Consider the following 25,824-nt stretch of genomic DNA (forward strand, 5'->3'; position numbering starts at 1 on the left):
ACATTGGAGCCACACTGTTTCCATGTGGATCCCGAGATCCACATCATTTCCTAGTTTTGTTTAAATAAGTGTTAAATGGCTCTATATTCCAACAGTAATCGTTGCTATATAGTGTTTGTTCAGTAACGGGGGTCTCTCCCTACTACGGCAGAGTAGACGGCTCTTTAGTAAACATAAAATATATTTTCAGGTTGGGATACCAATTTTATCCAATTATGAGCAAACTCATATATGATGCACAATAAACAAATTAAATTGGAAGTGATTAAACAAAACAAAAAAAATGAGTAGACAAAATTGGAACTGGAACTGGAACTCTATAAAAGATGATCTTTGTTGGGTTTTCTCTGCTGTTTTCCCGATCTGGAAATGTATTTTATTTTGTACTAAAGGGCTGGAGAGATGGGGAGACCCCTGTTACTGAACAAACACTATCGTAATGATTACTATATAATATAGAGCTTTAACTTTTGTTTTTACAGAAACACCACCTTAAAAAGTATTATGCTTCTACACTGTAAATTCCTCTGAGTTACATTACGTTTGGTTCCTAACTATGAATCATTTAGTAGGGGACCCAATATTGAGAACCAATTATTATTGTACATGACAAAATCCTGAATGTCTAATTAACTGGAGTGTGTAAAAGATTTTGACACTCAGAGTTAAATTGAGACTCAGGTTATGTAATGAATATTTTCACGATCATATGGGGAATCAAAGTGTCTCATCTCGTCTCACATGCACATTTATCATTATTGTCGCCCGATTAACACTATGGGAGCTATGGGAAACCAATGTTGTGGCAACAAGCAGGATGTTACTGTAATAATGCTTCTGTGTGGGGTATGTGCATGTTGCACTGTTATGATGTAGACAGAAGGGGATCCAACCTGGCTTTTGCACCTTTCGGTGTGGAGACAGGTAGTCTACTCCACCGCCCCACCCCCATGAGCGGTATCAATGGGTACCTCCCTGGGTAGTTACAGTGGGAAGGACATGAACCAAAACAAAAAGGAAGTTTTGCTTTGGTCAAATAGTTATTATGACATGTGCCTGCTATGCATCACTAAGAGGAAATTGCAGTCAGGGAATGGGGAGTTGCCATTTGTGGTTTTGGTTCTGAGAAGCTTGTGTCTGTCTTTTAAATGTCGTCGATTATCTCATCAAACTCTAAAATGTTCAAACATTAAACAGGTTAAACCAGGCCTGATAATCCTTGATGCTTTCAAATTAAATCGAGCATCATCTTCAGATTGCCTGATGCCTCATAGAACTAAATTCCTAACTAACCTTTTATTTAGAATGTTGCTCTAGGAGAGTTCCCTTTTTAATGCACACTTTTATACCTTTGTAGGTTGTATAGTGAACAATGCAGATTCTTCACATAGGGAGAAACATCATGTCCAAGCCTCCCATGTTTGAATGGATATTAGGCCGTTGAATTTTCATCAGTGTTGCTCACTGTAACCTCGGAAACATTAAATTAGATGGGACATAAACAGACAGATCTTGGGATTAATACTGTTTGTCTTTCTGTATTTGTCTTTTTAGACTCTTTCGTCAACAGCCAGGAGTGGACATTGAGTCGATCGGTGCCAGAGCTGAAAGTGGTGAGTAAATTAACCACTTATAACCTATGCTTTGTTCACCAGGGTCCTCCAGGGGTCTATTCTTTGTCCTGTCCTTTTTTGCCTCTAGACCAAATCTCTTCTGCAAAAATAGCCGATCTACAAGCTCACAACTTATTTTGAGCTTGTATATCTGCTATATATCTGCTATCTTTTGCTAAGTGTTTGTTCGCCTATTATGACATGGCCAGAATAGGGACACAAGTGTTCATACGGTTATCTAGAATGTCCTCTCTTTGTTTACATGTCAAATTCATCCAGATATGATCTTATTATGTCAGATTTATGTAAATGTCCCTGGGAATGCAGTTTGCATGAAGAAGAGAAAAAATTGGCTGGAATTTTCCCTGGCACAGAGCGCGTGATTATTAATGAGACGCGTTGGCATGGAGATGCAGTGTGGCTTGCAGCAGGACTCGTGTGATGAGTGACAGTTTTGGACTAGACTGGTGACACACCCCTGGGTTAGATCCTGGGGTGACACACAACCACGGCCAATGTCCCCTCTCGCGATTGAACGCCTTCCACTGATAAAAAACTAGCTTGCTCTGAAACCACACTTCATCATGCTGGTGGTTCATGTAGTATTTCTGTCTCGGAAGGATTCACTGTTGCGGCACACAGTGTAAAACTTCAATGAATCTCACATACCGCTGGTTCAAGAGGGCAAAATCGACTGGGAACATAAAGAAAAGAAAGTAATTTTCATGAGTTCACAAATGTCATTTATTAGTTGTTGTTCGTTGTTATTATTATTCTTCCACCGCTATCTCATTATCTACACAGTTGGTTTTTACGAAACTGCAGTATGGTAGAGGGTCATGAAAAACTACAGAGAAAATAAACACTCAATTGAAAATGCTAACTTTCAACAGGTATAACTCACACCCTGTTTGAGCTACAGCCATGAAACTTGAATATGCACATCCGGCAACTTTGACCCTTTAGATCTCCCACCATTTTGAATTATGTGAAAAGCAGTTAAATTTGAAATTCTCTGGCCCGGGCCGCTGACGTTGCGGTCCGGGCACCTTGGCTCTAAAGTAGGCCTCTCCCCAAGGTATAAAAAGCCAAAAAATAAATCTTAAAAATGAACTTCTCTTGAGGGGTTTGAGCAATCTGCACGAAACTTTCTGCACACAAACTTTGGACCAATATCTAAAAACAAAAGTTAAGTTAAGTGAAAAAATGAAGCCTCTATGAGCCAATGAATATTTCAGTTTTATGAAATTATTCTTCTGCCCCTAAATACATACATAAATGCAGAGTCACATTTTTATGAAACTTTGGAGGAAGGTAGAGGGTAATTCCAAATAGTGCTGAAACCAATCTTACTCCAATTGGCCAAAGTGCTATAGCAATGCAAACTTTGAACGGGCATAGGTCATGCCTTGTTTGGCCTACAGAAATGTGCTTACACGTGTGCCTTAACTCTTGAAGAACTTTGTCACTTTGTGATGTGATTTGCGTGAAACGTTTTACACAGTCTATGGACCATTATCAAAAATCCCAGTTGAAGAGAAGTTTGTATGTGACAAAATGAAGCCTGAATGAGCCAATGAATATTGTATAATAAAGAGACTACAATTCCCAGAATCCCTCAGTATGCTCCTCAGCTGTTTCCAATGCTCATTTGTTAACTGCATAGGTTTCGTTCTCTCGATCACAGCGGGGGTAGCAATAAATCAAAACATAAGCCAAAAATTCCAATACCCAAATCTCTGGGCTCTCCAAGCCGCTTGGAGGTGCGTCAAACAGCGAGACGGGTGTACATCAAGTGTAGGCCTCAGTCTGTTCCTGTCCTCTTGCCGGAAGTGTTGGCTGATGTCTGTTCTGTTAATGGATGGACCGCATCCTCGAGCTATGGGAGAGAAACCATGACTACGCTGTCCGGGAGATGGGGTCTAAAACAGTGCCGTGTCACGAACTTCAAAGGGATGTTTTAGAGCCGCCAAAACTTTGTTCTGCGTGCTCATATCCTAAGATGATAACGTGCCTACATGCGCGTGTTGAACGGTTTGAGGGTGAGTGTCCCACTTGATTAAACTGCAGAGGTACTCAAGTACATTTATATGTATATCATTCTGAATAACGGTGATCAAAGCTACTGTACTGAAGCAACAAATTAAATAATGGGTTGATTTTTATTTATGCAGTCACGCTGTTTGTTGTGCGAGAATGCATGTCAAACAGCTCATCTATGAGAAATACAGCATCTAATATACAATATGTTATGCAGGTGGAGCGAGTGAGCGAGTAGACAGGAATGTGAGCAATTGGAATGTGGCTCAGTCCAGCCTGCGTGATTCTTCCGGACTCGCATATAATCCTCTCCTCCTCGCTGGGGGGCGGGGCTAATGCGCGAGTGGAGGACGCGAGTGGAGTGGGTGAGTGTGGAAGTTGGGGTATTGGAATTTGGCCTGTCTGCGAGTCACAAGGTCCCCGGTTTGAGCTTTGCCTTATGCAGGTTTGATTTAAATTGCCTCACACAAAACATGACCTTATTGATTAATGCACAAGTGCACTTTTTAAAGATAACATGAATTTCTACTTTGAGAGTATTTCATTTCAATATATGACATATCTCCTTGTGAAAATAGCCAATCTACAAGCTTACAACATTTTAGCACCACAACGCCCTTGTAGATCGGCTATTTTCTCTAGTTTGGGTCCGGGGGAGACTGATCTAGAGTAGTGTTAGTGAAACAGGGCCTTAGTTCATGACAGAAGGAAAGACTTTATGCTCACCAACAGACACAGGGTGGGCATAGCTCAATGGGTAGAGTGGCAGCCTGTGAGTCCGAAGGTCAATGGTTTGATTCCTGTCCTCGGCCATGGGTTGAGGTCTCCATGAGTGGTATTATTTTTTTTTTAAAGATAAAAAAAAGGCTTTTTATTGATAGTTCAAGTGAAGACTGACAAGAAAGAGAGAGAGTGATTTTATTAGATTTTATTAGACGTCATACAGGAAAAACACATGTTACATCATGTTCATCTGAGAAAAGTCAAGGATACAAACACAAGAAAGTCATGCGACTTACTTCCATTGTGATGCACAGAGAGACGGGGAGAGACATGCAGCAAATGTTGTCAGGAACGGGACTCGAACCCATAACACGCTGTCAGGCTGCGTGTCCCGGACCACTAGGTCAGCGGTGTGTATTCTTATCCCATAATTGCTCCCCTGTGTGCTAAATATGACCACCTCAGTTGGGTAAAGCTGAAAACGAGTTTTCCCTGTTTGAATCATATAAAGTCTTTATCATTATAAACAGCACCCTGACCTCCAATATTGACATGTGAAAACAAAATGACGTATTTTACGCTTAAAGGTAATGGGCATTTTTTCTCTCAAACTTCTTAGAGTGGTAAAAGGGCACCCCCGACATCCACTGTCGGAATATGAAGCTGACTAACCACATATTGTCGCTATGGTGATAAAATAAGCCTAATTAGAATACTACAATCCATTTGTGTTGTCTAGATGAAGTACAGATGAAGTACAAAGTACAACTTTTTACACAAGTTGGAAATATGCATTTTAAGCTACACAACAATACAGAGATACATTACAATAGCCACAATCCCTCACTTTGCTCAGCTGTAGAATGCTCATTTGTTAACCCATTTAGACCTGAGGCTGAAAAAATGCCTTCTAAATCCTAATAGTTTTATGAAAAACTTATGTTGCTGTATAGCTAAAATCTAAAAGAACACAGATGCTTTCCCAGATTGAATGGGTTAATTGCATGGGATTCTTTCTCTCAAGTTCAATCTATTCTGTTTCTATGGCTTATTGCGAATATTATATATTGCGTTATACATATTGCATCCCTTGGCCCCTGTATTGTTACACCATATTCTTGTTATACATAGGCTGAGAGCAGTCAGCACTCTCTCAGTGTGTTTAATTGGATTGTCTGAAATGGATGGCCTCTCCTGTGATGTGCGATGAAATTATACTGAACAGAAGCTGCTTAGAGTTGTTATACAAGCTTTGTGTTTCTAGTAATGTAATGTAGTACATCCATTGTAATCATTATTACTGTTGAGGACATGTCCAATCCTCAGTGAACTGTCCTTATGGTGCTGTGACAAACATTTTGGTATTGTAATTGTGTTGGCATTTTAACTCAGGCTACATATTATCATAAACGGAAGAATCACCAGCAATCACTGCAATGTCCTTTAGGTAGCTTTTATTTAATTAAGCACAGGCAGCATCCATACTATGCTTCTGATACTTAATTAAATAAAAGTTACCTAACGGACATTTTGTGAGTGAACTCCCTGAACCTTGTAAAGAAACTACTTGTTGGTAAAGAAACTACTTGTTGGTAAAGAAACTACTTGTTGAGACTTGGTTGTGCTCATATTCTCTTAAGTTAGATATTAACATGGCCTTTTAGGTTTTTTCTTTGTTTTCTTTTGTACTTCAGTTGCCTTTGGTTATACATAATCATCCCCAGCCCAGAGACCCGAAACATCTGCAAAGTAAAAAGGAGACCCTACCTTTTCATGTTTAAATTGTGCTGATGCTACAGGTTGATTTCATAAAGGCCATATAGCAGCAGGTCACAAAACTGTACCATTAAAACAGCAGGATGCCCTGTTCTTTTGTAGTTCTAAATCTGTTTATGTTGACACATAGTTATTCACAGTCTCTCTCAATTGCACACCTCGTCCTCTCTGCAAAATGGGCTTCTTCCCAATGAAGACTATAACTACAATGAAAGGGAGGTAAGGCTGGGTAAGGCCTAACCTAGACCCCCCTCTTTCACTTGAAACTTGCCTTTAATTAGAACCATACCTGACTTTACCACCCACTAATGATCTAAAGAAGAAGAGCGTATGGCAGGGTGGAGGAGGAGAGGGCGGAGATAAGGCATGTTGGAGCCTTTGTTCTTCCCAGACAGCCTGGCATCATCAGCCCACCCTCCACCATGTCTCTGCCTGTAGGCATTATATTCACAAAGTCTGGTCCAGATGCCAGGAGAGGATGCTAAGGAAAGGTCACAAACAGCCAGACAGAGTCAAATCCAGAGTGTAAAAGTGGAAATCTTGAGTGTAAAATTAATAAAGAATATATTTGCAACCTCTCACACTGTAGCACCATGAATTGTACATCAGGTGCACTCACTATCTGCCTCGTCTCAAGGTCTGATTCACAAAAGAAATTGCACGTATGATATCACAGTGCAAACACAGCCATAAAGGTTTGAAGCTGAGTGCAATTTGCCCTGGTTTCGTGTTCAATTTCAATTATCCATGTGGCAAATTATAAGTGGTGCCTTTGTGGTGCACTTTATTTGTGTGCTTATGCAATTTTGACAGTCACCAAGGAGTTTGTGGAGTTAGTGGCCAGGCATTTATTATTTTATCTTTATTTTACCAAGAAGTCTCGTTGAGATCGAAAATCTGTTTTACAAGATAGATCAAGAGCTATACCAATTTCTTATTTTGTCTGAAAATAATATTTTACACAGACTATCCTGCCACACTGAAGTCTGCTGTGGAGAGGGGCTGTGCTCAAATGTTTTAATTTGGCTAGATCTGGAAATTGGTCTATTCCAATTCCTATTGTTACTGACAGTGCTTGAATTTGGCAGATACACACCTGTAAAGAGTACCAGTTCTGCCGACTTTTGCCGTCCTGAGAACGCTTATTACTTACAGGATAATTACTTACCACCAGTTACTGCTGAATCTAGGTAGGTATTTTGGGGATTCTTGCACCTTGACTGAGGAACCTTTGGACCACTTTATTTGGATGCTTGGACACTACAGGCTGAAAGTATGAAATGGAAATAAAATATACTATACATAAAGTCCTAGACCTGAAATCACTTCACGAATGTTACCCACAAAGGCATCATTTCATAAAAAAACTTGAGGAGGGGAAAAAAGTGACTATTAGCACAAATAGCCGATCTACAAGCGTGTAGATTTGATTTGAAATTTTTATTGGAGGATAAACCCCTTGAGATGCATCATCTCGTCTTCCAGGGGGTCCTCAATTTAGATATGTGCAAATGGCACCAGACTGCAGTGACACTACTTGATATCGCAGACAGTTAGGGGTGCATTTCACTCTTTTGGGGGTGCTTTGAGAATTATACATTCTTTTTGTTTAAGATCTGCTATTGTTGCAATTTTTGACAAAAGAAAAAAAAACTTTTCTTAAACAAGACTTATGCCTGTAATAGCTTGCCCAAAATAACGAGCCGAAGTCATTAATGAATGAATGAAAACAAGTGTCTTTACGTGTCAATCTAAAATGAGATTATTCTGCCAAACACATTCAAAGGTGGAGATAATATGAATACAAGGTTAAATGCAAAGGCTAGGGGGTGGCAATGTCCTTCCCCTGGAACCCCAAATAACGCCCCTGGTTACCCATCATCATGTGACCGAATACTATGACAGCATTCATGCCTTTCAGCATTGGGAGCACGGACTCGCAGACAAAATCCGGCCTTCACAAATTCACAGTTTGACCAATCAGACCCGCAATCAAAAACAAGTTGGACATTTTTTCGCCTGTACTAGAGGGTCAAAATACGATGCCTTTGCCTGACTACAATCACTGCTGCGCTTCATTTGACTCCAACTCTCTGAAGATGCTAATAATTTTCACTCTTAACTGCTTGTGGCTATTATTGCTGGTGTTTGTGACTTTCTGTGCAAAATGCAAATGAATCTCATTTGCACAGAAAAAGGCCAATTTGGCGCCAAATGTATTTAGATATGTGCAAATGGCACCAGACTGCAGTGACACTATTTACTTGGTATCGCAGACAGTTAGGGGTGCATTTCACTCTTTTGGGGGTGCTTTGAGAATTACACATTCTTTTGTTTAAAAAGGGTTTATGCTGCAGGTTTAGCTGCGTATTCCTTTGATGATTTGTCCCTTAGTGTTAAATTAACATTTAACCACTTAACCACTTGGTAAACTGGACCTGCTGGCTCTGTGCTTGGACCACTTTTTTCCGTGTAAACAAAATCTCGTCTATTTTTGGCTAATGTTCTCCCCAGAATATGGGGTTTAAGTGGCACCTTGTAGGCCTTTGTTTTCCTAAAGCTCAGTAATAAACTTGGACAATCTATGTTAAGTACAATTTCAAAATAAAATTAACATTCAAGGCTATTTTTAGTGGCATATAACCTGTTTCCCATTATGACCCAAGTGTTGTGTTTCTCTGTTAACAGGGCATTGTGGGAAACCTGTCCAGTGGGAAGTCTGCCTTGGTGCATCGGTACTTGACAGGCACATATGTGCAGGAGGAGTCTCCTGAAGGTAAGAGTTTTCAAGGCGTGAGTCTGGTGTAGTGGGAGAATCAAAATGCTGTCAACCTCATTAGGCTGGAGTTTTGGATGCTGTGGTTTACTTGTATTTTTTTTTTTTTTACCTGACTACATTTGAAATGGAAATATTGTACATGCGTCTACACAAACACAATTAGCTCGGGGGGGGGGGGGGGGGGGCACCTGTCAGCAGGAGTGTTGTGCGGGAGGAGTAGGAGGAAGGCTCTACGTCCTCCCGGTGGGGGCTCCTCACTGGTAGGTGAGTCAATAGGATACAACAGCGGTGACGACACAGAAATGTGTGTGGGGAGGAATCAATTGGCATAACGACTAAATTGGGGAGAAAAGGGGGCAAAAAGGGACAAAGTTCACTACATTTATAGGAAGGGACTCTTTAGGACCCAAAAAACAACATAAACAATATTAGGAATTAACCACTAAAGCCCTATTTCAAATATAGTGAAAATAGCAGATCTACAAGCTCACAACGCATGAGCTTGTAGATTGTCTAAATTCTCTAAATTTCAATACAGCAATGGATAAGGATAAGGATAATTCCTTTTAACAGGTCGTTCATGAAAGTCCTTGCGGTCTTGATCCAATGAGAACCTGTGAGCAATTAGGGGTTAAGAGTCTTGCTCAGGGACAAATTTCATTTCATCGACACATATGCTGGCATGGCCTGGAATCGAACCTGGGTCAACCAGGGCCTCTGGCTCCCTAGGCAGGCTCACTAACCACTCAGCTATGGCCGCCCCTAACTACATTTGCATATTAAATGCATATTTTAATGCATATTAAAAAGAAAATATACTTCGTAATTTGTACTTTTGAATACTTGAGTTATTTACTACAGTGGTGGACTTTTTGTCCACCACTGTTCAGATGTCACATCAAGGCAGAACAATGCAGCATGCCCTTTTATTTACCTTGTCTTGTTTCCTCCCCTCATGGCCCTAATGTTATCTTGCTAATCTACTCCCTCTACTGGTCCCATTAGATAATGCATATATTTTATACAGGAACCTGTTGGCTATCGAAACAAATTGAGAACCTAATTTCTCACAAGAAAAGACAGATCAGTACAGATATTCATATTTTGATTTATATTCCCATCAAACAGCATTAATAATGTATACCTGACCAATAACAACACTTGTTGGTTTTTATCTTAGTTTGTTGTTTGTTTTGTCATTAGCTTGTTTCAAAAAGGTGTTGTTTTGTGGGTTATATCGAATTTCAGGATGAATAGAGAGTGATAATTGGTTCCCTTCAATGTATCTTTTTTTATTTTACCCTTGTGCCAAATTGACTTTAGATGATGACAGAGCAAAAAACATTTCCTGTGAAAAAGGAATGCTAATTCCAAAACATCAAGGTAAAACCTGGGCCTTGGGTTTAAAGTAGAAATCCTGTTAGAAAGTCGTAATTTCTGAAGGACTGAAGATTAGTCAGCTGAGAATAAAAACGAGCTCTTCTTCCAGTCCTCTGAAAGAGAATGAGAGGGCATGACACAGGTTAGAGGTCCTACCTCTTGCATAGTGGCCCTTGCTTCTGTTTCACAGACTGTGAACTGAAAGTCTCATTTGTTCCTTTATCTTCAGAATAGGATTGCTCCTGCACTGGACTGGCAGTGAACTACTTGCTCTCAGACACTGCCCAGATGTTGGCAAAGCCAGGGTTAACCAATGATCTTTCAGGGGTTTGCAGCATTTCATTTTGGTGTAATTATAGTGAGGATGAGACATGAGGCGCATAATTAGTTTCTGGCATTTTGCCGCACTGAGGCAAAAAAAAAAAAACTCCTAGCCTAATTAGTCCTTGAGAAATCAATGGCAAAAATGCTGGAAAAGAGAAACGGAGGGATGTTTGTGTAATTAAGCAAACATATCTGTTCAGATTTCTGCATGTACTCCAACCCACGGCAAGTTGCTGTGATACAACATACCTCGTGTATGATTAGCATTTGCAAAGGGCCTTTGTTGTTTCTTAGGTTGACTGACATGCACATTACTATGGATTGGAAAGCATCCACGTTGCAGAAGCCCTACCTTGCAGAGGACGGTTCAGCGTTGAATGTTTTTTTTCCTACAATGTTTTGTTCCTGGGCTTTTGCTGTGATATCTGCAAAAAGGTACCGGGGTGTGTTGCTATGGCAACACCGGATGGAGCTCTGTTGGATTGTGGCTCTGTGTCAAGGTCTGAGCCTCCACGTTTGCAGAGTGTACTCACTGCCTGTTAACCATGCTTACCAAGTTACCACCTCTCTGTGGGCTTTACAAGGTTGTTGGCCTCCTTTCTGTGTAGAAGCTGAACAACACATTGAAATATAGGTATCTGCTGTTTTCTTTGAGCAGTCCGTTCATATGAGCACAGCAAATTGAGAACTGTGAGGTGAAACAAGTGATATTTAATGTTTTACGGCTATATTACCTTCTGTTGCACTTTGAGATAATCACAGTAGAAGCTTTCTCCTGGGGGTATGTATCGTCTTGGCTTAGTCCAAAGCAGAGGCAATAACATTTAGTGATTATGTAATTGAAACGTTTACTTCAATTTCCGTCCATGTTTATACAGCAACATGGAGTCAGATTGTTTTCAGAATCTTCACAAGCCTTGCTTGCATGCTTACACATTTCTTTACAACAATGATATAATTTTCAGACACATCTGCCACTCAACACCAGTCCGGGGTTATATGGTATCGCTGATCTTATTCACTTTCTAAAGAGGATTCCCAAACACAGAGACAGCAGACTCTCCAAATTCGAGTTCCATAGAAGGAAAGCTGGCTGGAGTTTTGTGAGCCTCTCTCTCTCTCTCTCTCTGTCTCTCTCTGTCTCTCTCTCTCTCTCTCTCTCTCTCTCCCTCTCTCCCTCTCCAACTGGACTTGAGAGCTGGTGAAAAAATCTGGGAGAATCCCCCGTTTGCCAAGTGGGCTAAAGTGGACTTAACAAGGTGGCTAAAGTGGATCTGTGTAGACTGCTGACACAGGGAACACTGGTCTTCCTGTTAAAGATTATGGAGACAAATCACTGTATGACCCTCACAACTCTTCCATGAGACAGACTTTAAAGTGACCAGAAATCACTCTTGAACTGTCAAAATTCCACCAGTCAATGATGTAATGCTGTGGTGGATAGTAAGACAGATTACGAAACGCCTTTATCATCTGATTAGACCTCTGCATCCTTTATGTGATATAGCCTATTATAAGCTCATTCGTCCACCTTTTGAATTTGTACATTATTCTGTTTCGGTGAAGATTGCCTTGAGCATATTTATGTATTCATAAGGCAATGTTTTCATTCCCGTGGAGGTCTCGTGTCTCACAATTCTCTCATTTGAATATTTTTAATCTCCGCAGGATCTAAAAACCATTCAAATGATATGCAAAATCCAATTTACTGTGAGATATTCCCATTGGCCACCACTTTATCTGCAGCCAACTCTGCTAGCGGCAAGGATATCTGTATGTGTATTAGAATAGGATGGAAGAAAAGAGAAACCAAACCTGAGGCTGAATAAGAGATGAAAATGAAATGAGTGGCTAAGAGTTCCCACTGTCCTGTGGACATGAACTACATCTACGTCTGCCTACCAGCAACTTTCTTCTGCAGTTCTTTGACATCCTTTCCCTCCCTCTCTCCGTCTTAATTAATCTGTCGGATGAAAATTATTTGTCTTATCACTGTATTTCAGAATGTAGAAGACTCCTTCTATTTCTACTGCCAAACCTAATGTACCCAAATGTTTTAAATTGTCCCGTAGAGTATTGTGATGGAGACAGATGAACGTCCATCCAGACAATGATGGTGTTGCGAGGTCGGGGTTTGTGGCGGTGTCATGAGCAGGTTCCCTCAGCAGCTGTGCATTAGACACGCTAAATAGCAATTTCCCGGCCACATAATTGGCTCCAAATAGACCAGATTCTCTCTTGCAATGTGATTCTCACACAGAGACACTGTGATCGGGGCTAAACCGAGAATCGTGTTTACACATAGATTTTATGACTCAGCTCAGGCTGAGATTTGATACGAATTGTGATGTATTCAACTGGCACATCCTCAATTCGTCAATGTTATTAAAAAATGTTTTCTTTTTACATTTTTCTTTTTACTTGGCATACACACAAAACGGTCAATGTTACTGTCAGTTGCAGCCTTTCTTAAAATATCTGTAATAGATAATGAGCCAGAACATTTCATACAGATTTTATCAAAAACTTGTTCACAATGTTCCATTTCTCAGGTGGACGGTTCAAGAAGGAAATCGTGGTGGACGGACAGAGCTACCTTCTTCTGATCAGAGATGAAGGAGGGCCTCCAGAGTTGCAGGTGTGTGCACAGATTTTGAAACCAGATGTTTGCTACATAACTTATTGATGAAACTACTCTGTAAAGTCCTGCGTATTATAGGTAGCAGGGAGTTGAACCATTTTTTCAATGGTGGAACATTTTGAGAACCATGGCAAAAAAATGAAAGTTAAAAAAAAGCTATTTTTTGTGTGGGCAAACCCATGGCATAGCACCTAATCATCCTATTAGTATGGATGAAACAGTGGCCCTCAATATCTCTTGCGCTACCCATTTCACAAAGGTATGCTTTGCCAAGTCCTCCTCTCCTGATTAGTAGAACATGCTGTTGCTGTTGTCCGTATTAGTTCAAGCTTTTCCACAGAGGGCAAAGAGCCCAGAGCATACGGATGCTTCATTCTACCGTAACGACCACATTTGCAAGAGTGTACTGGGTGCTTACTGCTTTCACACACAGCACTGCTTGGGTCTCTGTGTTTTTTACATGATGCTCAGAGTTGCAGGTTTGTAACTTCTTCACACCCCAGGGCTGTTTAGTTTCAAGTCCTTAGATTTATCATGACACTCACTTTGGTACTATAACATTTCTCAGTTCAGATGTCAGAAGAAATGATCTGCATATTTATATTTTACTGCTGCTGCTCTCAGGGAAACCAGTCTTGCCTTCTGAGATATGATGAGCAAGGTGACTTTGTCTTATCGACGTTTATTTTCACCACATCAGAATGTAAAGTACTGACCGCAAAAGCGTTTGCCCGTCTGCACTAGGTAACTAAATCCATATGGCCCCGGTACAGTATGTGCCTTGGGCTGAATCGGCCATTCTGTTGATAGGCATTGATACCTTCCCTTTAAACACAAGTTCTGCCTGCATTATGCTTCATGGTGAGACCAAGGAAGAGAAATAGCTGGAGCTGGCCTGGGTTGTCATCTGCCTGCGTAATTAGAAGCATATAATTAAAGGCCTTCATTACAATCCCACTCACAGGAGGCATAGCAAAGCTGTGACTTGGAGGCTCTATTTGTCATTCATTCCCCTGTGGAAGCTGGGGCGTTGTGGATGCTGAATGAGGGAGAGGGTGATATGGGTTGGATCAGTTATCACCTAATTGTCACCGTTACTGTACCTCTGCTCTGGGGCTCTGCTTAACCACTTTATCACAATCAATGGTGATTAGGATCAATGTTTGCACTCGAGGGAAACGCCTCTCTCCGTTCCATTTCGAATGTATGTTGATGACAGAAAAGATAGGGATTCAATGGTAGCAGTATCATAGTATTAGATAATCCACTGATACCCTCAGAAGAAACTAGCAATTTACAGTATCCTCCAGGAGATATTTATTCTATGGCTGTTGCAACACTGCCCCCTTCTGTCGGTATGTCTAACTAACATTTATTTGAAATAATAAATGGTTTGGCATGTTAAGGACTCCACTGGGGTAGGCAGCAGTGCTCATGCCAGAGAGCAATTCTAAAGGTGAACTTTATTCATTAAGGATGACTTATTTGTTTATCCCTTAAGTCAATGATTTAGTAAGCTCATCAATTAATAATACTAAATTGGGCAAGCATAACAGAATTATAGCCCAGGCATTCCATAGAAGCTTTGGCTGACTGGATTTATGTCCTGCCTTACTTTTCTCATAACTACGACATAATTCAAAGGTTTCAAATGTCAAACATTAAGTCTTGCCAGTTAGTATGAAAGGAGAGGGGAAGGTGGCACGAATGCTGCCTGTTAATTGCACTGTGTGTGATCAGACATTATTGATTATTGGAGAATTATGACACAGGACTCAGGAGGCTAGCATTGTTACGTTCCTAGTGCAGTGTAAACCACCAATGGAAGTAGTTGTTGTTTTGTTGTTGGGTGAATGTACTTGTTTCATGTAATGCTTCAACAAACCCCCTATGTTCTGTCCTCAGTTTGCTGCCTGGGTGGATGCGGTGGTTTTTGTCTTTAGCCTGGAGGATGAGATCAGCTTCCAGACCGTCTACAATTACTTCTTACGCCTCTCCAGCTACAGGAACACGGCTGAGGTGCCAATGGTCCTGGTTGGAACGCAAGGTGTTGTGTCTCATTAAGTCATTGTGCATATCAGAGCTGCGTGCTTTACATAAGGAAAACGACTTTTGTCATTACGTAACCATATGACATTTAGGTCAACGTTAACGCTCTGTTTTCTGACACTCCCTCACCTAGATGCCATCAGTGCTGCCAACCCCAGAGTGATTGATGACTCACGGGCCAGAAAGTTGTCGAATGACCTGAAGCGCTCCACATACTATGAAACCTGCTCCACCTATGGCCTGAACGTTGAGAGAGTCTTCCAGGATGGTGAGAGGAAACAAAGCAGACATTGGGTTTCACAAAGTTCAGCTTTTGAATGTCACAGATTTATCCACAGGGAACCCTGGGTATCCCTATTATACAGGCATGTCATTATAGCCAAACATTTTGCGAAAATGTATGAACATTTTGCAAAAATATATGAACTGAGCATTCGGCAAAAAGTGGATAAACATTCTGGGAAAATAGCCGATCTACAAACTCACAACGCATCGCTATTTTCACTATTGATGTACAACAAAGTATAAGGTTTAAGTGGTTAATGTAGGTAGTAAGTAGGTTGGAGAACGAGGGTGTCTATCCCCTTTTCAATGCGCTAGACCCCTCTGAGATGGATTGCTGAGGTGGAGTGCAACACCTACCATCAGCTCCCAGTACTTACCACACAACTTGCTGTCCTTTATATTCCATCAGCCTGCATTTAAGTCAAAACCACAATGCTAGGCAGTTTCATCTGTTAAACGGTTGAGAATCGTGCTAGGGTAGTGCCAACATTCTACTATAAGAATATTGAGAAAACTCCTTCTCTTCGTTCCATTTTCCTCATCATTTTTCTCTGCAGTGGGTTGACCAATCGATCTGAAATTGCACATGGGCATTAACCTTACTAGGCATATGCAGGGAATGACAAAGCAGATTTTTCCAGGCAGGGACTAGAAATGACCATTTTGCTGAAAGGTCTGCAAACAGATTCTTATGATCAGCGTTATAAAGGCAAAATCAGCAGTGTCTCTGCTACTCTTTTTACCGTGATCATCAAAATGTCCACCATTGTGCTTAATAATTGTCAACTCTCCATATCTTTTTGTATTATGTTCAATTGTTAATTTTTGGCTCTCTGCAGGAGTTTAGCCATTTATATAAGAGGGGTCAGTCTGTCTGTGCAAACCCTGTTATGGAACAGAAAGTACGAGACCTGGTCACAGTGAAGGAAGTGAAGGAAAGTGCCGGTACGTGGCAAAACGTTATACGCGTGGAGCCGACAACGAGTACATCAAATAACACGTATATTGCACAAAAGTGTAAGCTAACTAGCTAAATAAACTAAAATCTGTTCAAATTCTGCTCAAAATGAAAGCCGTCGACTTGATACATTATTTACAAAGCTGTGTGAAATATCTGCATGTTTTGTTGATACAGAGAGTATAGTGAGGGACACTGACAATGTATTCAAATATAACATACAAATTTTGTTGAATCGATCAATTCGATAATACTGTGTACTGATTTGCGTCCCATGTATTATTTCAATTACTTAATGAATGTTTCATCAAGCCTTGGGGGGGACAACGTTTGAAAAATACAATGAATTCTCAACAACAGGATTGAAAATGCCTAGTGGTATATTTCGAATGAACAAAAATGTGTGGCAGACAGTATAAATTTCACACAAGGAGTGACTGAATATTCTCTGCAAGTGTTGTTGGGGCTTAATGTCTCATTAACCACTTTAGCCCTGGCATCCCTATTTTGGGCATGTTATACTGTAGGTGAAAACTGAAAATGTAAAACAAATAAATTATAATAATCTTCAAACATTTTTCACAGTTTTACTGAAATTATAAATCACAGCTTAAGAGGTTAATATCTTGAACATTGGTTTTCTCCTGAGCGTACAATTGGGGTGATGAAACCTCCAGTATCACTTGAAAACAGAATTGTGTTTCAACTGTATTAAGTGTTTCCCACAAGGTGTCTCTGCTTTACAAGGACTTGTGAGTACATCACAGCCCCAGTTCTGCTTCCCATTGACTGTTGACACACAGGAGCGCTGTCTTTCCCGTCTCGCCTTAATTGCTTCCTGAAGCCCCATTTGAAATAATTAAAAGACATGAAGAAGCGCTTGCCGTCTGGAGAACGCTCTTTCTCTCGCTATCTCTCTTGTTCTCTCTTCTTATTCTCTCTTTCTCCCCCTTCTCTTTCTTTCTCCTCTCCATCTTCTCTCTCTCTCCTCTCTCTTCTCTCTCCCCCTTCTTAATCTCTCTCTCTCCCTCTCTCTCTCTCTCTCTCTCTCTCTCTCTCTCCATTTGCCGTGCTGCAGTAGGTAGCAGTGTGATATGCTCCTAGCTGTCGGTGTAACTTGAAATCATCTCTCCAAACCTCCACTCCTGATTCACATCACGCAGGCCCTAACATTCCAACCACCTCACTGCTCATCGTACCGCCAGTCGCTCACTTGCCGTGTGTGTGTGCTGTGAAATAAATGATAGGATGCATCCACCGCAGTAGGTCGCCTCAGAGAGTGGCAGTCTCATTTGCCTAACATCACCCTGTAGGTCTCAACGGATGACAGGCACATTTTGCCAACTGTATGGTAGTGTGATTATTTTCCTTGGAAATGCAGGTACCCTCTTTTCCCGAGAGATCTGTGTGAGCCACCATACATACAGTATGTTGCTCGTAACCCGCTGCTCAGGCTGTCTGTTGACTTGAAGTTGGACATCAAGCTGTGTTTATACCTAGGGTTGATGCTTATATTGAGGGTTAATATGCTGAGCTAGATAATGGTGCCTTTTGTATTATGAAATATTTAATAAAAACGATTTTCATTTCTTTTCACTTGCAGTTGAACAGTTTTCTGTCAAGTGAGATTAGCATCTGGAATTTAGAGATTAAACGTAATGTATAACTCAAAACAGGCCTTTTAGTTATCAAAAGTAAGGGAAAAGGGCCATAGCATAGCATAACGACTCCATAATTGTGAATGGAGATATGATCACTTAATGTAAACATTACATATCTTTTCAAAGAACGGGGGTTAATTTGTCTTCCTTTGTTTTGATGTGCAGTGATACATAGATCTCTCTCTCTCTCTCTCTCTCTCTCTCTCTCTCTCTCTCTCTCTCTCTCTCTCTCTCTCTCCCCCCCATCCCCCACAGTTGCCCAGAAGGTTGTGGCTCTGAGGAAAAAGCAGCAGCTCTCTATTGGCCCGTGCAAGTCTCTGCCTAACTCTCCCAGCCACTCGTCAGTCCCTTCTGCCACCATTCCTTCTGTCCATATTAACCAGGTAATGAATGTACCAATTGTGTGTGTGTGTGTGTGTGTGTGTGTGTGTCTCTCAAGTGGTAACTGGTAAGACAAGTGGAGGTGACAGTCAAAATGGCTCGTTTTGCATCATTGAGCGTATGGGATGAACGCTTGACGATGCGTTCGACGTCACTGTTTCGCGCCGTCAACATTTCATGGAGAAATACACAGAAGACATATTTTACCGCACTAAATATCATAGATCTTCTCACATCAGAACTACGGGATTTAGTTTGAAAATGTTAAATGTTAAAAATGCAAATAAAAGCAGACATTCTTTGGTTTGTTGTGGTTGCTTGTAAAGGTCTAATATAATTGACCATTATATTGCATTTAGCTGACCGCAGTGCCGTTGCTGGAATGCAAAATGTTGGTTAGTTCGGAATTTATATTTCAACATCATAAAACCTATCCCAAATTGACCTGCTTGTTTTACCTTTGTTCTTGTCCCCTCTGTATCGCTCTCTCTTTCTCTCTCTCTCTTTCTCTCTCTCTCTCATGCTGCTGGTTCCTCTTCATCTCTCTCTCCCTCCCCAGGCGGCAAACGGCGGGGGTGCATTCAGTGATTACTCCTCCTCTGTTCCCTCCACCCCCAGCATAAGTCAGCGGGAGATGCGCATTGAGACCATTGCTGCCTCCAACACACCCACGCCCATCCGTAAACAGTCAAAGCGCCGCTCCAACATTTTCACAGTAAGTATGCGGCAGCTGATGCAGAGCAACACCCACTCACACTACTAGGACGTGCGCTGCAATGCAGACTCTGGCCACTAGAGGGAGACAGGTAGCTCGAAAACCCACCAAAGCGACCCCTCCCGTCTCTCTGACACACATACAAAAGAGGCAGAGCATCCTGGCTTCACTTAACACCTGCAACACAATGGGCAGATGAGCAAGAAAATAAATAATGAAAACGCCCTAAAGAAAAACAGACAAACATCTTTTTCTCTAAAAGAAAATATCAAAGCTAATCACTGTGGAAAAGAAAGTAAGCTTTTTTCTTTTTATATGTCCTTTTATCTTCCAATGTGAAGCAAATCCTCCATAGTTACTCATCTCTCTCATAACCAACTGGACTCTATCTGCTCTGTCTAAATATTTGGCCTCCCTCCCCACTCGCCCTCTTATTTTTACTAGATCCTTTCTTTGCAGTGACTTCCCTTTGGGGGGGGAGAAGGCAGGACCCCCACCAATGCTATACCTCCTATCCGGCCACATTCAACTAAAAGTCAGACCCCAGCCCCTTGACCTGTTTTTCACACCACTAATAATGCATGTTGGCACTATCCACCATGCACAACCCCAGCTACATACATGCAGTAAAATCCTCTGTGTTTATTTGTCCATTTGTAACACAGTGAGTGTGTAAATACAACCAAACGGACCCCCCCCCCCCCCCCCCCCTTCTGGGTCCTTTTGGTTGCATTTGGTTAAATGAACCCTGAGGCTTTTACTGTGTGTGTACTCTTGCCCTCCCTGCCACTAACTTCCTTACTGACTCGACCCCCACCCAGTCAAGGTTATTATAGTTTAGAATTTTTCATTTGATTTTAGTCTCCGCCAGGCCGAAAGGCATGGCCAAGACTGTTTTGCACCCTATCCGTCCGTCCGTCCGTCCGTTCGTTCGTCTGTGGACAGCTAATCTCCGGCATCGTTGCCTTGATTGCAGCGAAACTGTGCACACACACACTCCCCGGATGCCATAGCTGAATCTCTCTTTTTCACGTGGGCCTGTTATAGCGCCACCAGGAGGCCGATTTTTGTAATCAAACATCACGCAAATCAGTACACAGTATCTCTATAGTCATTAAATGAAACAATTGTTTCAGATTTTTCATATTCCATCCTGATTGGCTAAGATTGGCTTTCAAAGTTTGCAGGAGTGGTCTGTTTTGAACAAAATGCCTCAAATCATGAACACAGCGTACGATTTCCATGAAATTCTGCACATACATTCCCACTAGGCCACGGAAGAAATGCCACTTACATTTTTTTAAAACAGCCTCATGGTGTCGCTATAATTGGCCAATTCGTGTTTTTACCTATAACTGCACCGATCTGTGTAAGGCTTTGTATGCGTATTCCCTAGAGGCAAGGAAAAACCTTTACCCTGCATTTTTTACATATGCCTTTTATGGCGCAACCAGGGGGCCGACTTAGGTAAAACACATTTCTAATATTGCTCCTTCAGATTTTATCCACACCAATCAAGTGATCAAGACGGATCCGTCTGATTTTTCATATTCCATCCTGATTGGCGAATTCCGAACATTGCTGGCCCACAATAACCTACCTGACCTGGCGGAGACCTGAGCACTTTTTATAGTTTATTTTGTTTTGTCAATTTCAGTACATTTTAATTTATTTTTAAAGCGGGTTTGCTAGTTTTTATTTTGTGAAAAGGCTTAGTTTCTGTTAAGTTGTTATGTTTTTTCTCTATTTTAGGACTACGGAAATGTTTTCTTTGGTTTTCGTTAATGTCAGTTAGTTTTGTAAGCACACTATACAGTTTCAGTTCGTTCAATTTTATTTTTATTTCAGTTCACAAAAAAAGAAAAATCTATTTCAATCGTTTTTTTGTTGACTACTTGACTATAATAACCCTGCACCCACCCAGCCCCCTGCACTGCACCCATTTACAGTATATTTGATGGCCCATAGATAATATTGATTGGTTAGACACTGCATCCCTTCCCTAGCCGATAGATAACATACTGTATCCCAACCCCTCTGTCTACCCGCTCTCTGCCCCGTGTCCTGTGTTATCTTCCCTTGCTTTTAACCTATAGGATACGTACGTGCACTAACCATTCTACTTTCCTCAGCTTATCCTAAGCCTTGTCTTTTTTACCTGTAGCCTCTCTGCCCTTCTTTTACCCAGCCTCTGCCCTCTGTCCCCCTCCTCTCTCTGCTCCCTCGCCACTCAGGCAAATTCTCAGTGTTATTTGACACTCTCAAGGGTGCAACTAACACTGAGGGTTTTACTGTGCGGCCTTCTCTGCTTTTTAACCCACCCTTTCCCCGACTCCTCCCCGCTCCCACTCTTTAACATCCCCCTGCCCCTCCACCTGTCCTCCCTGCCCTGACCTACCTCTCCTCTTTCTAATGGCTGTCTCTCTGTCTCTGTCTCTCTCTCTCGCTCGCTCTCTGTCTCTCTATCTAACACACTGGTTCTCAATGTCGGGTCCGTGGACCACCAGGGGGTCCAAATGGACCCCTACTGGTCTGTAACTCTGAGAGAGTACAAATGGAACCAAATTGAACCGTAAAAGGGTCCATTTGGTTCCATTTGTACGCTCTCAGAGTTCAATTAACACTGTGCATTTTACAGTGTAGATTTGGGTCCCAGAGATAACCCATACGGGTCCATTTGGACCCCCTAGTGGTCCCCGGACCCGACGTTGAGAACCAAGTGCTCTTAACACCCCCTCCCTCACCTATCTTCTGCTCCTCCACCCTCGTAACCCCCCCAGCCACTACTGTGTGGGCCACAGGCTTCATGTGGCCTCCGAGCAGTGCCAGGTTTGTGTGCTAGCTCCCCATGTTCTCTCCCTTCCCCCCCCTGCTAGGTAGTGACTAACCATGTCCACCAGAGACATAACAAGCCTCTGCCCGTCTGCGTCATGGAGATGCCGAAGCACGCCACCTACCCGGTGTGGGTGCCGGATTGGCAGGCCGAGAGGGAGTTTCAGCTCATGACCTTCTGAAGGAGCAAGCCAGTGGGTGGAGGGGGCGGTTCGGGGGGCGGCGGAAGCTGGTCGTGGATGCAGGAGGGGGAAGGGGGGGGGGGGGGTTGGGGAGGTTTGGGTGGGGGTGAAGGATGTGCAGTTGTGTGGGTGGGGCGGAGTGTTGAGGTGGCGATATTCAGCGTCCGCCCCACACCTCTAACCCCGGTGACAGTGGAAGAGCTCACGATGGGCAAAGGAGAGAGAGGAAGACTTGAAAAGGCAACGTTTTGCCACCTTACAAAGCGACAGAAACACGACAACCCCACTCCCCCACCCCCACCCACCCTACCTGTAACTTTTTAAGGCTATCCTTGGTACGCCTTGCGTTTTTCTCCGTATTTTTTTTTATTTCTGAATCAAAAGTAGAGTCTCTTTAATAGTCGGCTGGTCATTGTTCAAAAACTCTTGTCACCCTCATAAGTTGTACATTTTGATTATCGTGAATGGAAGTCCCAGGACTGGTTGCAAAATAGGGAAATATGCCTTAATGTCATCAGTAGATAGGATTTGATAGATTGATATCAGTGTTGACTCACTTTAATCATTGCATACTAGTTATTAAATTCTGCTGTTAGAAAAAACTAAAAAACTGAGGAAAATATTTACATTTACATTATGCTGACCTCATGGTACTGGCACTGGGACTCTTGAAATAAAGGAAAAATAAGTTAAACCATAAATAATCTGTAAAATAAAATCCCTCAAAACTGATTACTGGACCATTTTGAAAATGATCATGTCAGACATGGAAAATTACATCAATACCTTTTAGCTGTCAACAGTCAATTGATATAGATCAAGCCACCTTTGTAATGATGCAATAGGTGCAGAATTGTATTTAAAAAATAAATAAGATTAAAAGCTTTAGTAATACAAATTGTTTATCTCTTGGTCTTGACACTTTTCATTCATCTCCCTCACCTCAGTCATGATCATCTCAAGACAAATTGTCATAACAATGTTTGGCCACCAGATAGCAGCACAAAACACATAATCCTTTCCTAGTGCTTCCATAATCAAGTAACCATAAAGATGGGTTTTGGCATCCATCTGAGGTTCCTTGAAGTCTTTAGGCTGTCTGTCCCTTTTTGTCTCAAAAAGCACACTATTAAAGTCAAAATAAATTGGCTTCTTTTTCATTTCATCTTACTTTTTCATATCCATTATATCCATTTATACTTGTCTGACATTTTAACATTTTTATAACTCCATTTCATATAAGTTTTTTGTTTTAAGCCCATTTCACTTTTTTGGTCCCTTGAGTTTTTACCAGTACTCCAAAAATGAAACAACCCAAACAGTACAAGAAATAACCATCTGAAATGTTTCTCAATATTTGCAGATTTGTGCTTCTGTTTCCAACCTTTCTTCAACAAAAAGGGCTTTCCAACTCCTTCCGAATTAGAAGAGCATGATCGTTAAATAAAGAGTCCCCCTGCTTTGCCAATCCTGATAGGAGATTATTATAGCGGATTATTGAGGACTTATAGCGTGTTGCTGCTTTACCCTTAGTGCTCTACTGCATTCAGGGTAATGCAAAGAACTTGCACTATGGAGATCGTAAGACGTTTTTAAAACAACCGTTATTATGAAGTTGTCTGTATGGGCTCATAGCAGACTGTCAAACACACAACTGCGACACGAGACAGACTGTAGGGACTCTTCTGGTCTGGAAATGGCCCATCCATCTCTGCTCTGCCGTTCAAACAACTCATAAAAACAATCTGTGTGCAGTCAAGTCACTCTTGGAACTGTTAGCCAGTCACCCAAAAGACAAAACTCTTACATCACACTGCCCCTTGCCATAAATGAGGACTCAAAGGACTAGAGGTGCCAAGTACACTCTGTTTTAGTATTGTTTTTTGTAGGTGTCCCTCATTCATTTGGTCAAATTTGATTTGATTTGCATTTATTTTCTAGGATAAAGTATTGAATGGATTTTAAAAGGTGGTATATATATATATATATATATGTGCTAGATTTAAGGGTATTTGAAATGAGTATATATATTTGGGTAGTTTTATGAAGGCCTTCATAAAAATCAGAGCAGGGCATCGAGGTACTAAAGACATTGTAAAGAGAGATATAAACAAATGAAACTGGGTTGCACCGACTTTTATGAATGTAGTTACAGTTAATTTATTTTTCTTTTATATTTATTTATTTTTCCATATTCCATCATTTATTTATTTAGTTATTTATTTATTCTTTTTTATTTATTTAGTTTTGGTACAGAGATTATGAACTATTGCATAATCGCTTTTCTATAATGAACGGATTGAAAATTATAGACTGCTGTATATCTTGTATTGTATTTTATTTACAATCGTAACTTATTCAAAATATAGTACATACATATATGAAATATATGAAATAATGCCTTTCTTGTCCATCCTATATTTTGTGGGAACTGCAATGTTTGGCTCAATCTGTTGAATATTTGGAAGTGAACCTGTGACTTGCTTTGTATGGTGTCTGTATACAAGCTAAAAAAGAAAATTATACTTAAAAAATAATAATAAAATGTTGGAAAAAAAATCTAAAGCAGAGTTTGGTTTACTTGAACTCAGACTCTACCTCTCTCCATTGGTGACTGGGCATTCTCATGTTGTGAATGAGACCATAACCACCCATGTCTGTCCCTTGTACCTCATGGTTTATCTGTGTTGGGTCCGGGGGATGTCATTCTCTTCAAATAATGTATATCTCTGCCATGTTATTTTTGTCTTAATATTCAATCAATATTCTCTCCGCAGAAAGGACTTGGAGGAATGTGAAATGTATTTCTGTATCTCTCCTTTTTTTGGGGGGCTGCTATTTTAATTGCTATTTCTAACCCTAACCCTTACATGTTTGCACTGAATATGATGTTGGTCTGATGTTGAATTTGTTTTTTATAATGTTCCAACAGGTGTTACAGGTTGAAGAAAGCACTAACAAAGTTTCCTGTAAAGAAAATACACAGAAAATAACCCATTTTCCCTTCTCTCCCTTTAACCTGTTATTAACTGTAACTTAAATTAACTGTGCTACAAAGTTGTTGTTCTTTTGTCAATGCATCTATGCAAAAGGCACGTCAGAGCTGTGGCTGGGTAACGTTATAGCAGGTGATCCTCAGGTCTACTAATGGACCTCTGGGTCTGAAACAAAGGGAAGGATCGGCCAGTGGTTTGCAGGGCTGAGTCATGACTCAATGTGTGGTCGTCTTTGGTCTTCTCTGTGTTGAGATGGTCTTCTGTGTTTAGTCTGGTCTTGGTCTGGTCTTTTTTTATACTTGCACGTCAGTGTTAATGCTCTTTGTTCCGCTGGTCTGCTTGTTTGTTCATTTCGAGCTTCTTTTGAGACTTTTTATTTTGCAATGTCGAGTCTCCCACCTTACTGCATATACTTGGACAAACACGCACGCCCCACTCACCCCCTTGAACCACCACTCTCACACTGATACACACACACACACACACACA

General features: G+C 41.2%; 1 protein-coding gene across 5 annotated transcripts in view; it reads left to right on the forward strand.

Moving 5' to 3' along the window:
• agap3 (ArfGAP with GTPase domain, ankyrin repeat and PH domain 3) overlaps positions 1–25,824 on the forward strand; it is a 132,315-nt gene that overhangs the window by 54,217 nt on the left and 52,274 nt on the right. For 4 of the 5 annotated variants that reach the window (XM_084056571.1, XM_084056572.1, XM_084056573.1 and 1 more), the window contains exons 2-8: positions 1,555–1,613; positions 8,841–8,928; positions 13,188–13,273; positions 15,182–15,323; positions 15,459–15,593; positions 18,485–18,612; positions 19,170–19,325. In XM_084056571.1, the coding sequence (XP_083912697.1) occupies positions 1,555–1,613; positions 8,841–8,928; positions 13,188–13,273; positions 15,182–15,323; positions 15,459–15,593; positions 18,485–18,612; positions 19,170–19,325 (794 nt within the window). Of the gene's footprint in view, positions 1–1,554; positions 1,614–8,840; positions 8,929–13,187; positions 13,274–15,181; positions 15,324–15,458; positions 15,594–18,484; positions 18,613–19,169; positions 19,326–23,702; positions 24,951–25,824 lie in introns of those variants that run through there. The other variant, XM_084056574.1, reaches the window with a different exon arrangement.

This window comes from Gymnoscopelus microlampas (genome assembly GCF_963454915.1).
Source record: "Gymnoscopelus microlampas genome assembly, chromosome: 5".
In the NCBI taxonomy this organism is placed as follows: domain Eukaryota; kingdom Metazoa; phylum Chordata; class Actinopteri; order Myctophiformes; family Myctophidae; genus Gymnoscopelus; species Gymnoscopelus microlampas.